Source organism: Lithobates pipiens, unplaced genomic scaffold (genome assembly GCF_037356315.1).
Source record: "Lithobates pipiens isolate NorthernLeopardFrog02 unplaced genomic scaffold, aLitPip1_a1.2 Scaffold_19, whole genome shotgun sequence".
Lineage (NCBI taxonomy): Eukaryota > Metazoa > Chordata > Amphibia > Anura > Ranidae > Lithobates > Lithobates pipiens.
Window position 1 is genome coordinate 470,234,643 of NW_027507764.1, and position 19,725 is coordinate 470,254,367.

A 19,725-nucleotide genomic window follows, 5' to 3' on the forward strand; every position below is an offset into this window, starting at 1 on the left:
CTAGAATTATTGCTGTATTGCTCTCGCTCTGACGATCGCGGCAATACCCCCCCTGCATGCATCATCCCGGTATGACCCTTTAAAGCCAAGGCTGCATATGTGCGTACGCACGGCGGGAAGGAGATAGTCATCAATTTCCTATGTAAGTTGAAGCACAGTCATCAACTGAAACAGAATCAGCTGCCAAAGAGGCACAGAGAAACGGACAACGCTGCTGATGCAGTGGTCGGCCAAGAAAACTTAATACAGCAGATAAAAGACACATCATGCTAACTTTACTTCAGCATCAGGATGTCCAGCAGTGCCTTCAGCACAGAATTGATGGAAACCAGCAGGACCCAGGTACACTCATCTAATGTGTGGAGAAGTCTGGACAGAAATTGACTTGCTGGAAGAATTGTGGTCAAGAAGTCATAACTCCAACGTGGAAGCAAGGCTAAGTGACTCAAATGCATAAAAACATAGGAACTGGGGTACAGAAAAATTGTAGCAGGTGCTCTGGCCTGAAGAGTCAAAATATGAAATATTTGGCTGTAGCAGGAAACAATTTGTTTGCTGAATGGCTGAAGAGCGGTATAATAATTAGTGTTTGTAGTCAACAGTGAAGCATGGTTGAGGTTCTTTGCGAGTTTACAGCTGCATTTCTGCATATAGAGTTGGAGATTTGGTCAGGATCAATGGTGTCCTCAATGCGGAGAAATGCAGACAGATACTTATCCATCATGCCATACCATTAGGGAGGCATGTGATTGGCCCTAAATTTATTCTGCAGCATAACAATGACCCCAAACATACAGCCAATGTTATTAAGAACTATTTCTATATTTATATAGCAAAATGACGGTGGTTTTAATATCCTGACCGGACGTCATATGACATGATCAGGATATTAAGCCCCCCGGGGGCGCGCATCGTGGCGATCGTTGTTGCGGTGTGTCAGTCTGACACACCACAACTACGATCTTGTAAAAAGTCTCTGACGGAGACTCTTTACCATGTGATCAGCCGTGTCCAATCCAATGTAAAGAGGAAGAGCCGGTGATCGGCTTTTCCTCATTTGCGTCTGTCAGACGTGAGTAGAGGAGAGCCGATCGGCTGCTCCTCTGACAGGGGGGTCTGTGCTGAACGATTATCAGCACAGCCCCCCCCCGAAGATGCCCTCACTGGACCACCAGGGACGCCACCAGACCACCAGGCAGGCCCGGACTGGCCATAGGGCACACCGGGCATTTGCCCGGTGGGCCGCGGACCGCCGGGCCGCATATCATTGGGCAGCTGGTCCTGCCAATCTGCCATAAGCTCCGCGACCGGCTCAGCGGCCGGCTCCGCGGCCGACTCCGCGGAGACAGCCGCATTTATTTCTGCCAGAGAGTTGCGGCCGGGCTGCGGGCTGCGCTAGGCTGGGCTGCGGGCTGGACTGCTCCTTGTGCCAGCGCCGCTCACCACAGCCACCTCCTCGGCCACCTCCGCGGCCTTTCACCTTTGCAGAAGATGTCATGTGAAGAGGTCATGTGAAGAGGTCATGTGACCGAAGGGGGAGGAGTTGGAGGAGAACTCATCTTAGTGTCGTAAAAGAACCTGCAACTAGAAAGGTAAGTGTGTTTTTTTTTTTTTTATATCATGCCTGTGCCAATGTGTTTTTTTTTCAATGACTGCCAATGTGTTTTTTTTTTTATCATGCCTGTGCCAATGTGTTTTTTTTTTCAATGTCTGCCAATGTGTTTTTTTTTTTTTATCATGCCTGTGCCAATGTGTTTTTTTTTCAATGCCTGCCAATGTGTTTTTTTTTTTTATCATGCCTGTGCCAATGTGTTTTTTGTATCTTGGCTGATAGTGTTTTTTTTTTTTTTTCATGCCTGGCAATACTTTAGGCTGGGTTCACACTGCAGCGATGCGGGAACGCCGCAAATCCGCGGCGGGTTCCCGCATCGCATGCCTCCCTGCAGCAGTTCACACTGCCCTATGCGAACTGCTGGGAGTGTCAGTGAAACGTTAATGACACGCGCAGATCAGTTCGCATATCGCAGTGCGATCTGCAAACTCGGACAGGGATCGGATCACATGGTATGAACACCCATGCGATCCGATTCTGCTGCGGACCAAAAAAAGGGTCCTGTGCGAGTTTGGGGCGGGTGCGATGCAAATTCAGCCATACTATCTGTATGGCTGAACTCGCATCGCACAGAGATCGGATGTGATTTGCACTGCAGTGCGGTGCGAATCACATCCGGTTCTCGTAGTCGCAGCAGTGCGAACCCAGCCTAAAACTGATCTTAATAAAAAATAAAAGTGGTCAGTCTCTCTTAGAGATCCCTTTCACACTGGTCATCTCCTGTATTAGATCCGCAGTCTCTGGTCATCTCCTGTAATAGATTGGCAGTCTCTGGTCATCTCCTGTATTAGATCCGCAGTCTCTGGTCATCTCCTGTATTAGATCCGCAGTCTCTGGTCATCTCCTGTATTAGATCTGCAGTCTCTGGTCATCTCCTGTAATAGATCCGCAGTCTCTGGTCATCTCCTGTATTAGATCCGCAGTCTCTGGTCATCTCCTGTATTAGATCCGCAGTTTCTGGTCATCTCCTGTATTAGATCCGCAGTCTCTGGTCATCTCCTGTAATAGATCCGCAGTCTCTGGTCATCTCCTGTATTAGATCCGCAGTCTCTGGTCATCTCCTGTATTAGATCCGCAGTCTCTGGTCATCTCCTGTATTAGATCCGCAGTCTCTGGTCATCTCCTGTAATAGATCCGCAGTCTCTGGTCATCTCCTGTATTAGATCCGCAGTCTCTGGTCATCTCCTGTATTAGATCCGCAGTCTCTGGTCATCTCCTGTAATAGATCCGCAGTCTCTGGTCATCTCTTGTATTAGATCCGCAGTCTCTGGTCATCTCCTGTATTAGATCCGCAGTCTCTGGTCATCTCCTGTATTAGATCCGCAGTCTCTGGTCATCTCCTGTAATAGATCCGCAGTCTCTGGTCATCTCCTGTAATAGATCCGCAGTCTCTGGTCATCTCCTGTATTAGATCCGCAGTCTCTGGTCATCTCCTGTATTAGATCCGCAGTCTCTGGTCATCTCCTGTATTAGATCCGCAGTCTCTGGTCATCTCCTGTAATAGATCCGCAGTCTCTGGTCATCTCCTGTATTAGATCCGCAGTCTCTGGTCATCTCCTGTAATAGATCCGCAGTCTCTGGTCATCTCTTGTATTAGATCCGCAGTCTCTGGTCATCTCCTGTATTAGATCCGCAGTCTCTGGTCATCTCCTGTAATAGATCCGCAGTCTCTGGTCATCTCTTGTATTAGATCCGCAGTCTCTGGTCATCTCCTGTATTAGATCCGCAGTCTCTGGTCATCTCTTGTATTAGATCCGCAGTCTCTGGTCATCTCCTGTATTAGATCCGCAGTCTCTGGTTATCTCCTGTAATAGATCCGCAGTCTCTGGTCATCTCTTGTATTAGATCCGCAGTCTCTGGTCATCTCCTGTATTAGATCCGCAGTCTCTGGTCATCTCCTGTAATAGATCCGCAGTCTCTGGTCATCTCCTGTAATAGATCTGCAGTCTCTGGTCATCTCCTATAATAGATCCGCAGTCTCTGGTCATCTCTTGTATTAGATTTGCAGTCTCTGGTCATCCCCTGTATTAGATCCGCAGTCTCTGGTCATCTCCTGTATTAGATCCGCAGTCTCTGGTCATCTCTTGTATTAGATTTGTAGTCTCTGGTCATCTCCTGTATTAGATCCGCAGTCTCTGGTCATCTCCTGTATTAGATCTGTAGTCTCTGGTCATCTCCTGTATTAGATCCGCAGTCTCTGGTCATCTCCTGTAATAGATCCGCAGTCTCTGGTCATCTCCTGTAATAGATCCGCAGTCTCTGGTCATCTCTTGTATTAGATCTGTAGTCTCTGGTCATCTCCTGTATTAGATCCGCAGTCTCTGGTCATCTCCTGTAATAGATTTGCAGTCTCTGGTCATCTCCTGTAATAGATCCGCAGTCTCTGGTCATCTCTTGTATTAGATCTGTAGTCTCTGGTCATCTCCTGTATTAGATCCGCAGTCTCTGGTCATCTCCTGTATTAGATCCGCAGTCTCTGGTCATCTCCTGTATTAGATCCGCAGTCTCTGGTCATCTCCTGTAATAGATCCGCAGTTTCTGGTCATCTCCTGTAATAGATCCGCAGTCTCTGGTCATCTCTTGTATTAGATCCGTAGTCTCTGGTCATCTCCTGTATTAGATCCGCAGTCTCTGGTCATCTCCTGTAATAGATCCGCAGTCTCAGGTCATCTCCTGTATTAGATTTGCAGTCTCTGGTCATCTCCTGTATTAGATCCGCAGTCTCTGGTCATCTCCTGTATTAAATCCGCAGTCTCTGGTCATCTCCTGTATTAGATCCGCAGTCTCTGGTCATCTCCTGTAATAGATCCGCAGTCTCTGGTCATCTCTTGTATTAGATTTGCAGTCTCTGGTCATCTCCTGTATTAAATCCGCAGTCTCTGGTCATCTCCTGTATTAAATCCGCAGTCTCTGGTCATCTCCTGTATTAAATCCGCAGTCTCTGGTCATCTCCTGTAATAGATCCGCAGTCTCTGGTCATCTCCTGTATTAAATCCGCAGTCTCTGGTCATCTCCTGTATTAAATCCGCAGTCTCTGTTCATCTCCTGTATTAAATCCGCAGTCTCTGGTCATCTCCTGTAATAGATCCGCAGTCTCTGGTCATCTCCTGTATTAGATCCGCAGCCTCTGGTCATCTCCGGTAATAGATTCACAGTCTCTGGTCATCTCCTGTAATAGATCCGCAGTCTCTGGTCATCTCTTGTATTAGATCTGTAGTCTCTGGTCATCTGCTGTAATAGATCCGCAGTCTCTGGTCATCTCCTGTAATAGATCCGCAGTCTCTGGTCATCTCTTGTATTAGATTTGCAGTCTCTGGTCATCTCCTGTAATAGATCTGCAGTCTCTGGTCATCTCTTGTATTAGATCTGTAGTCTCTGGTCATCTCCTGTATTAGATCTGCAGTCTCTGGTCATCACCTGTATTAGATCCGCAGTCTCTGGTCATCTCCTGTATTAGATCTGCAGTCTCTGGTCATCTCCTGTCGTACTTTTCTCAGTGAGCAGTAATAATGTGCAGTATCCTCCATCAATGAATGAGGAAGCAGAAATTATGTGTTGTAACCTTTAACAACCAGTCAGTGATCAGTAATAATATGCTGTATCCTCTGGCAACCAATTGCAATTGCTGCCTGATCTTCTGCAGTAAACTGATTTTGAGTCTTACTGCTATATATTAAATGTCTAAGAGCGTTTGGGGGGCCCCAAAATACATTGAGAAACGGGTTGCCATTATTTATAATTTTTTTTTTTTTTAATGGGCTGCTCAGCTTAGAATGCCGGGCCTATTTTATGTCCCAGTCCGGGCCTGCCACCAGGGATGCCCAGCACCAGGTATGCCCCCCTAGACCACCAGGGATGCCAGTCAGTGCCCACAATGGATGCCAATCGATGCCCATAATGGATGCCAATCAGTGCCCACAATGGGCATCACTGATTGCCATGCATTATTGTTTGCCACTGTTTGGCATCCATCCCTATACAATACTGTACACTACAATGCCCATCCGTGCCGCCTATCAGTGCCCATTCGTGCCGCCTATCAGTGCCCATCTGTGCCCATCCGTGCCGCCTATCAGTGCCCATCCATGCCACCTATCAGTGCCCATCTATGCTGCCTATCATTGCCCATCCATGCCCATCCATGCCGCCTATCAGTGCCAGTGCCCATCCATGCTGCCTATCAGTGCCCATCCATGCCTATCCATGCCCATCCATGCCACCAATCCATGCCACCCATCCATGCCAATCCATGCCACCTATCCATGACAATCCGTGCCACCTATCAGTGCCTATTTTGAAACGTATTAGTGTCTGTGTCGCATATCAGTGCCATCTATCAGTGCCGCCTATCAGTGCCACTTCATTGATGCCACATCATTGGTGCCCATCACTGCAGCCTTATCAGTGCCAGTCACTGCGGCCCCATCAGTGCCCGTCAGTGAAGGAGAAAACTTACTTATTTACAAAGTTTTGTAACTGAAACAAAAAAAAAGTTTTTTTTTTATTTGTTTAGCAGAAAAAAAAAATCCCAGAGGTGATCAAATACCACCAAAAGAAAGCTCTATTTGTGGGAACAAAATGATAAAAATTTAGTTTGGGTACAGTGTAGCATGGCCGCGCAATTGTCATTCAAAGTGCGACAGCGCTGAAAGCTCAGAATTCGTCTGGACAGGAAGGTGTATAAGTGCCGGGTATTGAAGTGGTTAAATTGTAAATAAGAGCGAGGAGTCCTTGAAGTGATTTTTTTGACCACCACAGAACCCTGATCTCAACATCAGTCTGTCCGGGATTACATGAAGAGACAGAAGGATTTGAGGGAGCTGACATCTACAGAAGATCTGTGGTTAGTTCTCCAAGATGTTTGGAACAATCTACCTGCTGAGTTCCTCCAAAAACTGTGTACGTGGAAGAATTGATGCTGTTTTGAAGGCAAAGGGTGGTCACACCACATATTGATTTGATTTGGATTTCTCTTCCATTCATTTACTTTCCTTTTTGTTAAATGATAAAAAAATAAACCATTAACACTTCTATTTCTTAATGCATTCCTTATCCTAAGTTACAGCTTTATTTCACACAAGCCTAAAACTTTTGCACAGTAGTGTATATACATATATATATATATATATCTATATATATCTATATATCTATATATATATATATATATATATATATATATATATATATATATATATATATATATATATATATATATATATACATTAATGTGGCAGACTCGTGTGGACCACTGGGTCTTTACTTTTTCTGCAACCACTCTTCTATGTTTATATCTAATCTCACAGCACATCACAGCACCTATGACTGTCCTGAATAACTGGTAACCAGCACTACAGTAACTGAAGATATTAATCAAATTTCAAATAGATTAAGTGGTTGCCATACTGCTCTATCCTTGTTGGTTGCATACATTTATTATCCTAAAGGCCATCCATAAAAATACCTCATATAAATGACAGCTGTTGGCTTCCACCCCTGAGAAAAATATGTATCTCTAGTTCAAACAGGAAGACAAACACCTTCTTATCTTCAGAACCATGGTTAAGCTGTACTCTGAGGAAACTTATTTTCAATGTGACTAATACATTTTTTGGGTGATCGGTTGTAACTACTGATTATTTTACTATTCTGCAAATTAAGGATGAGTTGAATGAGGGACCATTGGGAGGCACAATGGACACCCATTAACCCTACCATTACACCAGCGCCATGTCACAAAATCAATTCATATTTAAATCAAATTGGGGTTTGACCATAGTTCATGAACTTTATGAGCACAATTGCAAAAGATAAGTCAATATATTTTAACCACTTCCCGACCAGCGCACGACGATGTACGTCGACAGAATGGCACGGGTAGGCATATTGGCGTACATGTACGTCCAATCTTCAATGCCGCCCTGCGCTGGTCGGGACCCCCGTGAGTCCGGTCGCGGGACCCGCTGACTCCATCGCCGCGGGCATCCCCGCGATCGTCTCACGGGACGGCTGAATGGAGGAAATGCCGTGTAAACAGCATCCCTATTTTGTAAACGCTATAACTTTTGCGCAAACCAATCAATAATCCCTTATTGCGATTTTTTTTTACCAAAAATATGTAGAAGAATACGTATCGGCCTAAACTGAGGGAAAAAAACGTTTTTTTTTATATTTTTGGGGGATATTTATTATAACAAAAAGTAAAAAATAATGCGTTTTTTCAAAATTGTCGCTCTATTTTTGTTTATAGCGCAAAAAATAAAAACCGCAGGGGTGATCAAATACCACCAAAAGAAAGCTCTATTTGTGGGAAAAAAAGGACGTCAATTTTGTTTGGGAGCCACGTCGCACGACCGTGCAATTGTCAGTTAAAGCGACGCAGTGCCGAATCGCAAAAAGTGGTCTGGTCTTTGACCAGCAAAATAGTCCGGTCTGAAAGTGGTTAAGATTGTAACTGCCCTCTTCTCTTGATACATTTAGTATTGGCAGAGTGAAAAATGTGTAGCCCCCCCCCCCCCCCCCCCTTCCCCAGGTAAAAAATAAATATCTTAATTTCCAAAGCACTCCCTAAAAATTAAACCCTCCCCACCGGAACATTTACAATTAAAAACTAAAAATTTGCATTTAACACTTCTCTGTCACAGTCCCTCGCTCCCTACAACTCATACTTACAGTGATATTAAAGCCTTGTTTTTTTTTCTTTGTTTAAAAATAACAAACATGTTATACTTTCCTGCTCGGTGCAGGCCTAATCCTCTTCTTTTCAGGTCCCTCGCAGGCACTCCTGGCCCCTCCCTCACTGTCGAGCCACTGCTCTGTGTGTCCATTCAGACATGGAGCCGAAGTTCGTCCCCGCCCCCTCTCGCTCCTCATTGGCTCACTGACTTTGATTGATAGCTGCGGGAGCTACTGGTGCCTCAAACTTGACTCAAAGCCAATGAGGAGGGAAAGTCCCCGGACAGCCAAGGCTCTCGTGCACAGTGCTGGCTCAGGTAAGTATTAGGGAGTTCTGAGGAGGGCTGCCACACACAGAAGTTTTTTTTATCTTAATGCATTGCATTAAAGATAAAAGAAAAACTTCTGCCTTTAAAATCACTTTAGCCATTAGCATTTTGCATAATCAATCATACCCCTAACGCTTGGCCTAACTACTAATGGAAGCAATTTACATTTAACCACCCTCCTCTCACCACTGTACCAACCTAACATCCAAGTCCTTACACTTATTAACCCTTTTATGATAGGTCTCATGCTAAGATCATATAGCACCGCTATCTCAGTGTTACAAGAAACTGTCTCATCACTCTATCATTTAACATATAATGCAGGAAATTGAATTGACAGATCACAGAACACTCAAAAAAAGAACACTCAAAAAAAAGATTGTCTGCATTGATAATTGCTTGATATCTATGAAATTAAACTCAATATGGATGAAGAGGCAGATTAGCCTTGACCATGAACTTAAACATGTAACTCCAACTTCTATTTGTTGATTTCTTGGTTTTCATAAGGAGGAGGAACGAGTCCACATATCTAATGCATGTAAGAATCAGTCGTGCATTAAAGAGTAAAACTAAGGGGCAAACCCATGGGACATGTAAAACCCAGCCAACTCATAATGCAAATTAGTAGACATGTGCATTAGTTTTCGTCCGAATGCATTTTCGTCCGAATTTCAGGTATTTTCGTTTTCGTTTTGACAAACGATAACAAAAGCGCAGAATCCAAAAAACGAATGATCCGACATAAATGAATGCTTTATTTTCATTTTCGTTGTTACAACAGTTCGATATAGAATAGGAGATTCGACGTGACTCTGACAATAACAATCTGTGTCTATTGAACCTGTGGTCGAATGTGACTAACCTTACCTCTATTAGTCCAAGATTATATAGAGAAAAGATTTGACAGAGAGAAAATGTTCGACATAGAGAGAAAAGATTTGACATAGAAAAAAGATTCTGCAATTGGGTGGGGGAAGTAAAATAAAAATAATGATGATGATGAATGTTATTGGCTGATTGTAACCAAGGAGGAGGAGCAGTAAAATAGCTAGAACTAAGTACACACCTACAGCCAACTTACTTTCACTTACGATTGCTAGCAGAGAGAGACACACACACACTAAATCATTTCAGAAGACAGTCAATCTTAGCTGGTCCGTTTAAATTGTCACTTGTCAGAGAACCCGAATTATTATTAAGCATAAGCACAGCAGCAGAACAATAGTGAAGCAAGCTACAGTTCAACTTAGCTTTTTCCTAATAATCTGCTTCTATTGTGTTAGTGTGAGAACCTTATAGTGATACTAGTGCTGCTGCTAGTGTTGGTGTGATAGCCTCAGAGGCTGCCTGTGTTGTGGGGGGGGGGGATTTATTATTATAGAATCTTGTTACCTGTCTGATCAGTGATCGCTATCACCAGTCCACCAGTTTCTGTTTGAACGAGTATATAATATATATATAGAAACACTTGTAGATGGCTCAGGAACATCCTCCAATGCCGGTTGCCGCCATATTAGTTATTATCAGTAACTCACTATCTGACACCTGACACAGTGAGACTTAGACCATTCATTCAACATGAACGACGGAGATTCGACAAAGCAACGAAAAACACACACGTTTATAATAATATTCGATGGAGCATCGAAACTGTACGACGCTGCAATCGTACATTTCCGGAGTCAAATGCTCCGCCTATAGGCTATATAGAGTTTAGCAGCTCTGTCAAATCTTCTTTATACATTCGACAGACACCATAAGCCTTCAAAGACAAATTTGACCTTAATTCATGTGGCTTTTCAGATGAATGCAATTTTTGAACGAAAAACAAAATAAATAAAAACTAATTTTGGGAGTAACTAAATAAATGTATTTTTCGGACGAAAACAAAATTCCGAAACAAAATATTTCACTCTGCACATGTCTACAAATTAGTGCTATATTTTCACATTTTTAGCATAACTATTAGAGATATTCTACATAAGACTGCATCTACTTACCAGTTCTTTTGTGCTCTAAAAAAGTCACTTTCTGAATGATCAGGGCCTGCACATTTAGAAGGGGGGTGGCTCTGGGTTGTTTATACTTTGAATGTGCATATTAGAATATATTACAGTATGCCCTTCTGTTTTCAGCTTGGGAATGTATGACTAAAGCAGGCCATACATGGTTGAATTTTTGAACAAATTTTCTTTTCAAAATCAGAAAGTTTGGCTGGCATTATATTCAAAAAATCCAAAACAGAAAGTTACAGGTTACTAAAAGCCATTGGGATTGCAGCATGGGGTAGAAATAATGAATACATCAAAGACAAATATACAAACAATGCAAGCAGTCTGTATCCATGTTGAGTCTATTTAAATAGCAGATTTCCATGTTTTCTGGAAAGTATCTCACATTCCATTCAAATTTTCGTATTGCAATACAGTGTATTTAATAAAACTCTTACTTTAAAACTTATTTTCCTTGGTGATCCTGCAAATTAAACACCTCATGCCCTAGGTTGGCTATGCTCACTCCTCCACTGTTTATATGAAAACGAGCCATGGTTGTCACCTATGTTGGATTTCAAACATGTCTACCTTTGTTCAACTTCATTACACAATTGCATAGAGGGTTATGAGATCTTTAAAAAAGCACTTGTAAGTGTGAAATACATAAGAACTGTATCACATGTCAATTAATAACCAAGGGAAGATGTTTTCCATAATTTGATTCTGCAATTAATTCCTCTAATTTTGACAAGCCTGTGTTATCGTACAAAGATTTTAGGGCTGGTAATTTTATTTTTTTCAAGTATACATCTATCAACTGACAACAGAAGCTAGCAATTTTGTATTATGTTATGGCTATTACACACATTATTTTCTCACTTTTACCACCCAGAGTGATATTTTACCTTCATCGGTACCCTCATTGACTATCATGAACACAATTTCCAAGTGTCCATGTTTTGCAGCATAATGTAGTGGAGTGGCCTCCATATCGTCTCTGGCCATCAGGCATGATGGATTCTTCAGTATAAAACTCCGCACACGACACACATGACCCTCCTTAACAAGCTGTATTGAAATAACAATGCCAGTTAATCCACTGCCCATTAGTATTTAGTATGATACAATATACAGTAACATTTATCAATTTCTAATAAAAGCGTGCTTATGTTAGGGGGCACCACAACATTGCCTATCTAAGTTTTTTTATGTTATTATTTATTTTAAGTGTATTGTTGAAATTAATTTTGTTGTGTAAAATGGTTTTTAAAATGATTACCCTCCCTGGGTGTCAAATACCCAAGAATAGGATTATTGTGTGCATAACAGAGCTAATTGCAATACTACACCCAGGAAGTGATCCATGAACAGAGTTTAAGGAGATGTCCAGCCAATCCTGTGCCATCTGTGTATCACCAGATATTTTCAAAGCTGATGGTTGAGTTTGCATGTAATTGTTATATCTATATTTTAAAGTCAAGGTAATGACAATACTCATTTGAAAAGCAAATAAACAATGTATTTAATGACAGATTTTGACTAGCTAGTTGCAAATTTCAAACGGTAAGGGTGACACAGCTTTTTCAATGTATAGTGCAGCCTTTCTCAATCTTTTTACAATGGTGGAACCCTTAAAAAAATGTTAGGTCTCAGGGAACTCCTGAGAAAAACGATTATAACTCTACATTGGCATGATCAATAGGCTGCAGAAGAGTTTACATTAAAAAAAACGTGGCATTCAGTATGGATGCTGAGCAGTGTGCTGCTGGTCATGTACACTGAAATTTTAAAGCAATTTCAAGTACTTTCAACCAGCTTTTTATAGCAAGAAGGATTAAACAGTTTTGTTTTTGCAATTCAAACTTGATTAAAAATTCTTTAAATTGCTAGAAAATTTCTTCATGAGAAAGTATTAGACAGCATTAAAAAACTGAGATTGGATATTCATGGCCTGATTAGGTGAGCACCCCATACCTATGGCAGGTTGAGGGCATGTGGCCTGGTACGATTCAGGAGGGGAGGGGCTGCTCACTCTCCCCTCCTCTCTTTCCTGGCCTGCAGATCTGCATGCCCAGATACGGGTCTGTTATAGATTTTATAGATTTACATATCAGACCTGAAAGGCCTAGTATGGCTTGTGGGAACCCACGCTGTTTCTTTTCTGAATTTTTCTTTGCTGGCATTCTTTTGTTTACATTTCAGCTGTCAGTGGGGAAGCCCGCTGACAGCTGATGAGGCTTCCTGGCCTGCTCCTCAACAAACAGCTATTCTTCACACAGAATTGGAATCGGTCTATCATTTTTTGACTGATCCGAAATTCGAAACGTTCAGAAAATTTGAAATTCGTTAGAAAACGAATATACGTAATTAAATTAAATGAATTTCAGCTAAATATGTTACTATTTCATTTGGAGATTCGCATACACCTAAATCACTGAATAACCAAAAATGTGTCCTAATTTATATTCAGACCAAAACAAATTGCACATGTCTAGTGGTCTCCTTCCTCCTCATTGCTTTCTCCTTTACATAGAGTTTTCACAGCAAACAGCGTTTGTGCTAAAGTCTGCTACTCTCTTTGATGGAGAAAGTCACATCCAACTGACCTCTTATAAAGAACCCACTGTGTCTGTAAAAATTCAGGTTTAGGACAAATTATAGTACCATATGCTTAACTGCAGCAAACAGTCTTTAAAATTGTTTTATAATGTTCATTTTCATGGGGGGGGGGGGGGGGGGGGGTTCTGCCATCCAGATTACCAACCCAGTGCTATTGACATCTGCCCAGCCTAACTTCTGCATCTTGGGAAAGTCCCATCAAAGTCAAGCATCAAACCTTTGCTTAAAAATCTTGCAAGAACCTGTGAGAACCTCTTAAGAAGTATCAGAAGGGCAATACAGTTACATCTTAGCATGTACATTCTTCACTGGACGCTATCGCTTTTACCATGTGTTCACACTGCCATAACATTATTATGCAGGTCAGTCATGTTGCTGATACTTTCCCTTTACTGCATTCTTGGTGGGTCCAGTTTGATCATAGGGAAAGAACAAGCTAACTTTCAAAGATGAATTATTCAATATGGCTCCACTGACTGAGCATTGCAACTGGGTTTGATAAGTGGAGCTCCACGAGGGACAATTAACAGATGTAAAGAATTGCTGAACATAGAATATTAGGGATTGCATACCAATGTTCAAAAATATAAATACTAAACACATATTTATATATAAGGCAATGGGGGTAAAAGTGCTTGTTCTTTTTTTAAAAATAGGTGTTATCTCAAGCTGGTCATAGATTGAGGAATTTGTTCAGATGTGCAACCATAATCTGACCACCCACCGTTGTATTTGGGGGTAAAAATTTGCAAAGCGAGAAAGTGCACTGGTCCTGTACCTCACAAACATATTAAATAGCAGGCATGTAACCATCCATTGATCAATTCGACAATGGAGATGCAACAAGGTCCTGTCCATAGTATGCATTATATGCCTGAAATGCTGGTCCACTTTCTCTCTTAGTGATTTTAGTACAGTTTTAAGATTTCCCAAACCTGTGGAGAGCTGCAAGGCCATGAACTATGTTATGATATCACCTAAACCTAGTTAGTGAATGAGAAGAATTTCTAACTCAATGCTTAACCAATATTCCTTAGCACTGAGTTGCAGGTAGTCTGTCTCTATTAGTTATATCTGTGGGGTGTCCATTACATAAATATGTTTCACATTGCCCAAGCGTACATATTTGTGTGAATGGAATAGAGGAAAGGGAGTGATGCCATATACCTCCAGTGCCCAGTTTTGTTGGGGCAGCCAACAACACTCAAATAAAATAATGCACAATCTATTTTTCCTTGAGATTTGTAGTCCAGGGGTGTCAGCTGAGGCCTGAGGCCAGAGGACTTGAGAGTTTTACACCATCTGGCCAATTTTGGTCATCTCACATCTATGCCGATCTTTAGCCATAGCAAACTATTAGCACAGATATTCTGCTAATCTTTTCCAATAAACTAAATTCTATCATATATAAGATGTGTAATGCAGAACAGAATAGTGGTCTTTTCTGGGGTATTTAAAATGTATTCACCAGTGGCGACCAATCAAAAGTTTCACTGATTGGACCTCAGTAAACTAAAATTAATTTGGTACACTTTTAGCATCTCCAATGCTCTACACTTTTTTTTATAATAAGTCTACCTTAGCTACCACATGGAAATAGGCAGCAAAACACAGAGGGAACTCCCAATATCAAGGAATTTCTCAGAGGTCTCAGTTTTATTCAGAGATCTTGTTAAGTGTTCAGCTGCAAAACAACATCTAATTTCCTAAAGTTAGGCTGCAAAGTAACAGCAAGAACAAAACGTGTTTGTTGTGATTCATACTGGAACGCATTCAAAAGTCTCTGGAAACTGGAAGCAGCAAAACGATGCCAAATGCAGACGTGATATCAAATAAGCACTTCTGTAGTGTGATACCAGAGGTCAGAATGTGTATCCAAATGCACTAACTGTAATAATACCCTTTTACATCTTTGATTGCTTAGTGATTTCTGGAAACTGGAATAGAAATTTTCATAATTCTAATATATTGTCAGATGTCTGCCCAGTTTAAAGCCCAACATTGAAGCTGTAAATACAGTAATATAGTTGTACTTCTTTTAATGTTTTTTACAACTACGTGTTGTTGCATGGGTTAAAATACGCTGTACTGCAGTACTCCAGAGAGCTGCTCCCAAACAGTGTACCAATCAGCAGCACTCCTCAGAGACCAAAAGTTCTGTTGATTTGGGCACTGTTTGAGAAGAAGTGTGGGGGGGGGGGGGGGGGCAGACCACCAAGGAGCTGGCCACTGCTTAGTATTAAAGAGTAACAATCTGACATTCCAGAATACTACAGTACAGTCTATTTTAACCCTCGCTGCAGTGCATAGTTGTAAAAAAAGTGTAAAAAAAAGCACAGATTTGTACTGCATTTGCAGCCTGGCTGAATTACAGTAATAGACCTTAAAGTGATTCTAAAGTCCCTGTTTTTTTCTCTAAAAATAACAAACATGTTATTTTTACCTTCTCTATGCAGTGGTTTTGCACAGAGCAGCCCAGATGCTCCTCTTCTAGGGTCCCTTGCCCTCACTCCTGGCCCCTCCCTCCTGCTGAGTGCCCCCACAGCAAGCAGCTTGCTATGGAGGCACCCAAGCCTGCTCTGTGTGTCCATTCATACACAGAGCTGGGGTTGAGTCCCGCCCCCTCTCTCTCCTCATGGGCTCACTGACTTTGATTGACAGCAGCGGGAGCCAATGATGCCACGCTGCTGTCTCAGCCAATTAGTGTTGCCGAGACACTCCTGCAACTTTGCTGGATCGAGATGGGTTCAGGTAAGTATTAGGGGGCTGAGGGGGGCTGCTGCACACAGAAGGCTGTTTTTTTCTTAATGCTTATAATGTAAAACATTCTGACTTTACAACCACTTTAAGGGTTCAGACGACCTTTGGTGCTAGCGTAAATCATTGTATTTAAAGCTATAGTAAATTTGCTAGGCAAATTTATAAAAAGGTAGTGATGCTGGCATCATCCAGTTAAGTTTTACAAAGAGTTTTTAAATGCAGGCTATATGACCATCACCAATTGCAGCTGCAGGCACTGTGGAGCAATCATCCCCATAATTTGCAGCAGAAGTACTGTCCTCCAAGTCCTTCCAGCATCTCATCCTTCTCCCTCTTCCCAGCAGACTTCCATCTTTGTAATCTACAGTGTAAACACAGAGCAGGTGCTCAGAGAAAAGGGGAGCATGGAGAGCTGAGCTGTGGAGAGAGCTACATGGACAACTTTCTTTCGGTATGAATTTCTCCACCCTGCCTGCAGCTATAGAGGCCAATAAGAGCTGGTTTTAAATAATTTATCATTTGGTAATAGTGTAAGTACTTGAATGTCCCTATTCTGCCAGCAGATTTATTTATTGTTACCACATTCATTTAAACTTTCAAAAAATATTTAATCAATTTCAGGATTTTTAATTGCAAAAATTACTAAAAAGGAGTAGCATTATAGGCAAATATCTTTTTGCATTTTATGTAGAGTAAGGGAGGGTTAAAACTCTTTTCGGTTGTTTGTCATCTGCACCCGCTTTGGAAATATCCCTTCACTTACTGACCCAAAGCCAAAATTGGAAATAAAAGGAAATCCCTCCAAAGTGACACAGTCCTTGGTTGTCACCAGGGTCAACAGAACTAGAATCCCCATTGGAAGACCTATCCTCCATTCCTGTTCTGGTGACAACCCAAAATTTGGGGTTTTTTTTCACTTTCACTCTTGGTGAGAAGAAACAGAAGAAATAGAATGGGTGACCCCCCTAATGGAGGTACAGATAGCACTATTGAAAACTAAAAATGTAGTTTATTTAGTTATACTTTAAGGAATTCTATCACATACTCTTTATCTCAATACTGTAAAACAATTCTAACCGTTGAACTGTCAGGTCATTTTTACTGGTAAGATGCTAGTTGGTTGTATAGTGGTGAACATTAGTTGTCGTATGCATACCTCCCAACTTTTTGAGATGGGAACGAGGGACAACTAATAGCAAAAGTATGTAGGAATAGGACACACCCCCTTCAAGAAGAAGTATATATAAAAAATAAAAGATTAGTTAAACTCACAAGTGCTTTTTTTCTACCATTGCTGTTCTTTTATATTGGCTTTTGAAATTTACAAATGCAGCCATTTATAATTTGGATGAAAGGTTTAGCACTGGGAAACACTTTTTGAAAGATAAAAAGTGAATTTTATATACACCACTAAAGTTCAGACCAAAATGAGGGACAAATGAGGAGGAAAGAGGGACTTTGTTCCAAATTAGGGACAGTTCCTCGAAATCAGGGACAGTTGGGAGGTATGCTGTATGGACAGCTCAATACTTCTGCTGTTTAAAGCTACAATCTATATTTCAGCTTTTTTATTCAAGCATTTTGCAGCTGCACAATTATCCCAAAATCTTTTACGCACACGTGTGCAAATATTGCCAGATTATTTTCTTAATCCACTACAACTCTGCAACTCATTGATCCACCCCAGAGCAATATAAACACATACGCGTGTCCTACATACCTTAAATATGTGCTGAGGATCTGCTTGAATTGAGGAGCAGCTGTCAGTGCGTAGGATGACCCCCTCATATGGGGTGTTGTCCTTCTCTTCAACAGTAGAGAACATTCGTCTGATTGACTTCTTCATGTTGTACAGTGGAGTCCAAACTGGACAAAGCTCTTTTCTTCTTCCTGCAAGGTGACAGAGAGACTCAGAACTGTGACACGCGTCCAACACTCTCCCTGGGACAAACACCAATTTATTTATACATTCCTTCGTATTCCAGGACTTGACCTCCAATGTCTGAGACCTGAAGAGGCAGCCAGCAGGAAATCACTGAATGCTGCAATCTCAGCCATGTGTTTTCTGTTTGTAATAACAGCTATTGTACATAACGTATGATAATGTAATGGGTGGTGACATTGGAGAAACACCCACTGCACTTTTCTCCCCTTGATGGCAAGAAGTAGAGAATGAAGGAGAACCGAGAAGCAGCCAGTCAGCAAAGCTGCTTGTGAAGCAAGTACAGACAAGCTGTGTGCTGCCATGAGGTGTTCAGTGCTGTTCTTACAATGTCTCCATGCTGACATAATACATACATTATACAATTTTCTTGTTCAACTTTCCTTTAGCTTTATCAAAACCATATAATATGAGGTCAAACCTAAGCCCTTTCAATTTGTATGAAATCAGGCAGGCCCTTGCACTACATAGCTGAAGGTAAATCTAAAGGAAATTCAATAAGAAAATTGTATAGTGTATGGCCTGCCTAAGTGACGCAAGAGCACAGAGTTGTGAAGCAGAACAGAGACAAACATTCACTTTTATTTAAATTTGCGCTGCCATTGCTGAATAGCTATATCTATATCAGTAGTAAACTATTAGTTTTGCTGCTTTCAATTTATAGTGGACCAGAACGCAAGATATAGACAATATGCTAAGGCTTTATGTGCATGGGCATAGGTATTTATGCTTCAAATATGCTGGATTTTTCTGCCAGAACTTGGTTGCAAAAATGCTTCTAACTTTATGCACTTACAAGCATTAATGTACACATTTATGTGTAAATCCATAGGACAGTACAAAGGACTAAAGATAAAACCTGAAATGAAGAGACGCAACTTTTATTTCATGGAGTATAATGGCCACAGAATTTATTAAGGGGTAACCCAAAATAAATTATAATAATTCATGTTATTGTACTAATGACACTGGCAGGGAAGGGGTTAACATCAGGGGCGATCAAGGGGTTAAATGTGTTCCCTCACTATGTGTTCTAACTGTATGGGGGACTGGGTCACCTGGGGAAACAGACAGATCCATCTTCCTGCATAGCAAAAAGACAGGATCTGTGTGATCTCTCCTTACACAGGCAGATCCCCATTCTGTCACTGTGGGGAACGATCGCACGTGGCCGGTGGACATCGAGTCCGCCGGACCCGCTAATTTGCTCCATCGCTGGCCAATGGAAGCACACGCAAATGTACAGCTATGGTGATTTGCGGGAACGAGCCACCTTGCCGCAGTATAATGACGGTGGCTGGTCAGGAAGTAGTTAAAGTTACATAACGATCATAACTCCTAAAGCCCCATACACACTATCAGATTGTCTGCTGATTTTTTCCATCAGATTTACCAAAACCTTATAATATGAGCCCAAACCTTAGGGGTTTCAATGTGTATGCAATCAGGCAGGCCCTTGTACTACATGGTTTTGGTAAACCTGAAGGAAAAAATCAGCAGACAATCTGATAGTGTGTATGGGGCTTTATATTTACTAATTGTATCACATAGTCCATCCAGAACTGAACTGGACAACGAACCCCACTAACAAATGCTATCACAAATATATTGATGTTTAGGAGGATAGGAAGATAGGAGGAGGAAGATAGGAGGGTGGGTGAGAGCAGCTGTGGTGCTCCGTCCTCCAGCAGGCTCTCCTCAGATAGCTGCTAGAGAAGGAAAACTGCCACTCTTATACCCTCTGTGTGCACTAGCCCACCCAAATTAGCCAATAAGGGGGAGGTTGCTATGCAC

The 19,725-nt window shown here is 41.7% G+C and overlaps 1 protein-coding gene across 5 annotated transcripts in view; it reads right to left on the bottom strand.

Moving 5' to 3' along the window:
- The window catches only part of TRPA1 (transient receptor potential cation channel subfamily A member 1), a 202,968-nt gene that overhangs the window by 154,205 nt on the left and 29,038 nt on the right, over window positions 1-19,725 (bottom strand). For 3 of the 5 annotated variants that reach the window (XM_077492866.1, XM_077492869.1, XM_077492865.1), the window contains exons 3-4: window positions 17,710-17,879; window positions 11,516-11,678 (exon numbers count right to left, since the gene is read on the bottom strand). In XM_077492866.1, coding sequence (XP_077348992.1) covers window positions 11,516-11,678; window positions 17,710-17,835 — 289 coding nt within the window. In that variant the 5' untranslated portion in view covers window positions 17,836-17,879. Of the gene's footprint in view, window positions 1-11,515; window positions 11,679-17,709; window positions 18,109-19,725 lie in introns of those variants that run through there. The other 2 variants (XM_077492868.1, XM_077492867.1) reach the window with 2 other exon arrangements.